At 35.8% G+C, this 5,247-nt stretch overlaps 1 protein-coding gene across 1 annotated transcript; it reads right to left on the reverse strand.

Moving 5' to 3' along the window:
- Positions 1 to 244: 244 nt before the first annotated feature.
- Positions 245 to 4,180, reverse strand: LOC7463331 (beta-glucuronosyltransferase GlcAT14B). Its single transcript, XM_002313515.4, has 4 exons — positions 3,321 to 4,180; positions 2,414 to 2,489; positions 1,854 to 1,969; positions 245 to 1,053 (listed from the first exon to the last, which is right to left on the reverse strand). The coding sequence occupies exons 1-4, from the start codon at positions 3,898 to 3,900 to the stop codon at positions 509 to 511; spliced, it is 1,317 nt and encodes a 438-aa protein (XP_002313551.2). The 5' UTR covers positions 3,901 to 4,180; the 3' UTR covers positions 245 to 508.
- Positions 4,181 to 5,247: the final 1,067 nt, after the last annotated feature.

The following is a 5,247-nucleotide window of genomic DNA, read 5'->3' on the forward strand; positions in this document are numbered from 1 at the left end:
CTAATTATGTTAATGCACTATTATCAATATCCTATGCTTGAACAGTGTCTTTGTTCGTTCTTCACAAGCTATATTAAAATTATATATTCAATAATCATGATTTTAAATTTGTTTATAATTTATCAATTCTATGTTATTTTGAGAATATATATTAAAAAACAAAAATTAAGAGGAAGAAAAAAAGCGTGCAAGAAGTAGAAATTTGACAAAGCAAGAAAGCATTTTGGGAAAGACACAGCTAAACTGAGAATGATCAAAGGATTGTTCAATTATTTTTTATACTATAAGGATTAAGTAATTAATTCAAAACTATATGGACTAGATTGTAAATAAATCTTCTAAATATGGGCGGTTTTCTTTCTTGTTTCAAGAGAGAGAGAGAGAGAGAGAGAGAGTTCCCATTCCTCTCATATAGCCTGCTTATTTGGTGTATTAGCAATATCCAGGCAATTTCTCATCAAACAGAGGAATCATCATAAACTATGTAAGGGCAAGAAAGCCTTCGTAACTATTTCATCTTCGAAACAGCTGGCATCATTTTGCAGTGTGTCGAGTCAAAATCATCCGCTAACAATAAACTGCTCATCAGGCGCTTGAGCCTCTGAGCACCAGGGCCAGGCTTAAGCTCAGTCGTGTTCTTTAAATTAATACGAGGGAGAACTGTACTTGCATTTCCTTCATCAGTGAACCATCCACCAGGCACAAACCCATCGGCTCTGCGTCCCAGAAGGTTAGAATCAATCTTGTCAAGAACCGGGTCGTCCTTGCCAAATTTCCTTGCAAAGGGAACATTGCTCTCAACCATGCTCTCATAATCATCTACTGTAAGAAAATGAGGGTGTTGCTTAGGAGGGTTGTCCCAAGATATGAAATGAAGGTCATGGTTAACAGTAGTGTTTCGGAACTCATCAGCATTGCAGATTACAGTGTGGAAATACCCCTCAGGTGAAGAGAGAAAGTTTGCATAGTACATGAGGACTATCCTTGGGAGGTTGTCCCAGCCCCACAGGCAATACTCCACAAAAGGTCGAGAGAGCATCATCCAAGCAGAACCTGAGGAAATCAGTACCACAACTAATTTTTAAATTCTCTCTCTATAAATATACACACAGATAGATGAGCTTCTTGCAACTAAATTGCTTGTACCATAGTACAATTCAAGTTCAGTCTTGAAAACGTTGGACACTTTATTAGCTTAAACTGACAATTTAATGACATTTCAATTCAATCTCTACATACTCAGAAGCTCATCCAAATAATTTCCATACTAACAGGAGTGAGTGAAAGTGAATACGATGCTCTGGATCCCAAGAATTTAAAACTCAAAGAGGGGTAAGGAGTTTATCATCTCTTCTAATGCCTACCATAAATTTGCAATGCGAGCTACTTGTAAATGTGGAGAATGCTAGCTAGTTTACCTGATAAATTAAAATATCACGAAAAGTCATTGTCATGATTTAGTGTACAACCAGACAACATCTACACGAAGTAGCTCTGATTTCTAGAGTTGATGTAGTTGAGACCACAGACTTGAATTTTATAATCAGTTTAACATATTCGGGAGACGTTTGAGTTGGAAAGGGGCATTGATGCAGGATGCAAAACATGAGACTTCTCTGGAAGACTGGAACGAAGGAGTTCATTTCGTAGATTCTTAATCAAATACATCGGAAAAAATCTAGGAAAGACCTGGTTTCCAAGTACTCAGCGGTGGAGAAATACATAGGCTGTACTCTTAATAACATTGTGCTGTTTATATGTTTATTTTTTTCTGTTAAGATTGTGAGAGACTGCTTTGGTTTCTAGGACAAAAAAGATTTGAAAGATATTTTGTTAGTTCTTCTATATCTTACCAGTAAACAAATTATATGCTGTTGGCAACCTCCTTTTCTCCGAGATCCAAAAAACCTCTGATTTTGGCTGGCTATATAGCCCTGGGTCTATTATGACAGGCTTGGCTCTTTGATCTCTGCAGGGTTCAGAAAAATCCAATTTTTAGCAAAAACTTAAATACAAAATTGAAGATGAATACTCCCCTCCGCACCCTCCCTTAGGCTATGTTTGGATAAAGTGGAAGGATAGAAAGGAGAGAGGATGGAATCATCCATCTGGTTGTTTGGTACATAAAGGAGGAGAAGGATGAGAGTCAATCCATCGAAGTTGAGAGCATTAAGAGTTACAAAAAAGGAAAATTATAGGAGCCAATTCGCCATATTAGAAGTACAAGTAGGGAAAGATTGAAAGGATCCTTTTGATCCTTCCTTAGGCCTCCATCCTTGTTGTCAAACAAAGTGGACACCCAATTCCTCCTCCCTTATCCCTCCCCTCTCTTCCATCCTTATCCAATCTCACGCCGCAAACATTCCAAAAAGAAAACAGAGAGAAAGGTATAGAGAGCAGATAAACCACATACTTTTTCCATCCAATGTCACTGGTATGCTCGATGAAGTTAAGGTCTCTTGGAATATCAAAGAGTGTATGAAGAATATCTGTGAGGAAGAAAACAGAAACCACAAGTTAATGCCATCAGAAATCAATCTGGGCCTGCACAGAGTACAATTAAAACTTCCCAAAATTTTATAGCTAAAAAACTTAATGAAATCAGCTGTTTGCATGTCAATGAATGCATGGTAAAATAGAATAAGCCTTGCCAACGCCAGGTTTCAAAGTTATGAAGTTAAACTATAATCTGTTTATTATAGCTACGCTAGCTGATGATTTGAACTCACCAATATGAACAAAAAACATAACCCTAAAATATCGACGTAATCAGTAACGAGAGCAAATAGTGCGAACAGTTGCTAAAAATGGCATGTACTCATGCAAATTTTTTTTTTAGTTTAACGTGGGTGTCCGGACCAGCTTGCGCGCATCTCAACTAATCTCACGAGCCCTGAAGTTAACGACCATATAAGCCTCCAATAACCATCATATGAGCAACCACAGGGCTAGGAAACAAACCTCTTGATCCCAAGCTTTTACCACTGTACCACCACCTAGATAGTTGCAAATTTAATACTTACTGATCCTGTTAACATGGAACTGTGACCATCATAATCAAGCCAAGAAGACAACAGAATTTATGTTTGTGGCTAAGCTAGCAAGCAGAATTGCTGTTGACAGCAAAAACTAGGAGATGCCCATTAAAGCAAATGGATTTCTAGGTACTCCGTTCTTCCCCCTTCTCTTAAGAAAATGAACAAAGATATATATATAATATATAAATCACCGACTCCAAAGGAGGACCAAACCTACTTTACTAATAATCAAGTAGTAATTAATTACAAAGTATTGTATAATATAAATTATGCATTTATTACCATCTTGAGTCATCAAAGGATAATCAGAAGCGCTCAAATTGATAAACCAATCCCAAGATTCCCCATCATCAATATCCTTGAGCAAAATTGCAGCAGCATGAAGCGTATTGCTAACCATAGTTAGACCTCTATAAGTTACCAAATTGGATCTCACAACCACCCTCACATTTCCCACCTCCTCGAAAACCTTCTCCTCACTCACCCATCTCGCCAGCTCCAACCTCTCCTCCGCGGTGGCCTCCAAGTCCAAATGCACAGCATACTGATTCCTCGGATGGTAGAGTGCTTTTAAAGCCCGTTTCAAGCTCACTCCATCTCCAGCAGAACCTGAAATTAAGTAGGCAAGGCGGGGTACTTTATGTACGGGAGAAGAAGGTGAGTTTTTCAATTTAGGTTCCACAAAGCGTGGAACCTGCTGGAAATGGTATTTGTTGCCGTGTGATTTGTATAGCAATTGAGGGGAAGATGAGAATGATGCTATGGTAGTAAGAAGCAAGATGGTTGAAGATAATATTAACAGTAACAACCATTTCTGTTTCTTTTGTTGCAGAAGCAACTTCAAGTACTTGTTGTTTTCCATTCTTTAACTTTGTTGACTTTAACTAGTTTGCAGTAGCAGTGGTTGTAGGAGTATAATTGAGAACCAAGACCACCGGAGGGGCGGTGGAAACGTGGTGTGCCAACCGCCACCGGAGGGAGGATTTCGGAATCTTAAAAAAGGTTGATGAAAGAAAGACGGTTGACTCATCATAAAGACCAATGCCGTCACTTTATTCAATTTCTTAAAAAAGACACTTATATATATATATATATATAATAACAGTCACATCTATAAACAAGATGTATTTAGCTGGAGGGGGGGTTTGTCGGTTGTCATCGTAAAGGGACCCGATGAGCACCATGCTTCTTTCTTCTTCTTTTTTTTAATTTAGATTCCAAGCTTAAGAGCTGGATCTTAATTCCTAATAGATGGGGAAAGAATTGTATGTTTTGTATATAATTAATTTAATTTTGCTAAAATTATCTTAAAATTAGTTCAAAAAAACATAAATTACCTTAAAGATTATTTAAAAAAACTATCTTTTCTTTTTCAATTAGAGAGAAAATGTAATATTTTTCAAATAATTTTAATTTGATTAAATTTGATATTAAATAAATATATAATAAATATTTTAAAATAGTCCAACCACTTTTCCTATATTTCTCTGAGTTTTTTTGGTATTCAATGGTTTTCTTTACATGTCATTATTTAATTTTTTCATGCGTAATTCTTTTTTAATCATAGATCCATAAAATCCTGACATGTGATATACAAGATAATGAAATTGGATGGAATGAAAAATAACTTGATAAAATAATAAAAAGATAAAATCTATTAAAAAAATTATGCACCAATAAATCTTTAGAATATATATAAAAAATTATAGGGAAAACATACGATTATCCCGAAGCCATAATTTAACCGGTTACAATTGACATTGTTTCATTAAAATAAAATGATGGCGTAATGCTAAATTTTGATTTGAAATAATGGCCTGGTAGAATCTTTCAATCCTTCGTCTTTCCAAGTGATTTATTAGTTTTTTTCCCAAGTTCTTGTAGCATATTCTAGGTGTTCTTTGTTCAGTATCTTGTACACATTATTTCACACTTCTTCTACAAAAATTCACCAAAGCCACGTGTTTGTGTACCATTTTGATTCTTGAAAAGGAAAGTCCTCCTATTGAGAACCTTGCTGCTTGTTGAACTCCTGTATCTCCAATTATTTGAACGACCTTTGTCTTAGTCTCAGAGTTCTTGAACTTCTAGGATAGTTATGAGGTGGATATTTATTGTTAAAAAACTATATCTATCCAATAATTTAAATTGTTAGGTGAAGTGTAAGATATAATTTATATTATTTTATAACACACATCCTCAAGTGAAA

The sequence above is a fragment of the Populus trichocarpa genome, chromosome 9 (genome assembly GCF_000002775.5).
Source record: "Populus trichocarpa isolate Nisqually-1 chromosome 9, P.trichocarpa_v4.1, whole genome shotgun sequence".
NCBI lineage: Eukaryota > Viridiplantae > Streptophyta > Magnoliopsida > Malpighiales > Salicaceae > Populus > Populus trichocarpa.

What these genes read in the sequence shown, in the direction of transcription:
- LOC7463331 (XM_002313515.4), bottom strand. Translation starts at nt 3,900, where the DNA reads ATGGAAAACAACAAGTACTTGAAGTTGCTTCTGCAACAAAAGAAACAG. An exon ending in TCCTTTGATGACTCAAGATG is followed by an intron (nt 2,490 to 3,320) that starts GTAATAAATGCA and finishes TCTTCCTCACAG; the next exon opens with ATATTCTTCATACACTCTTT. An exon ending in AGCATATAATTTGTTTACTG is followed by an intron (nt 1,054 to 1,853) that starts GTAAGATATAGA and finishes TGATTTCCTCAG; the next exon opens with GTTCTGCTTGGATGATGCTC.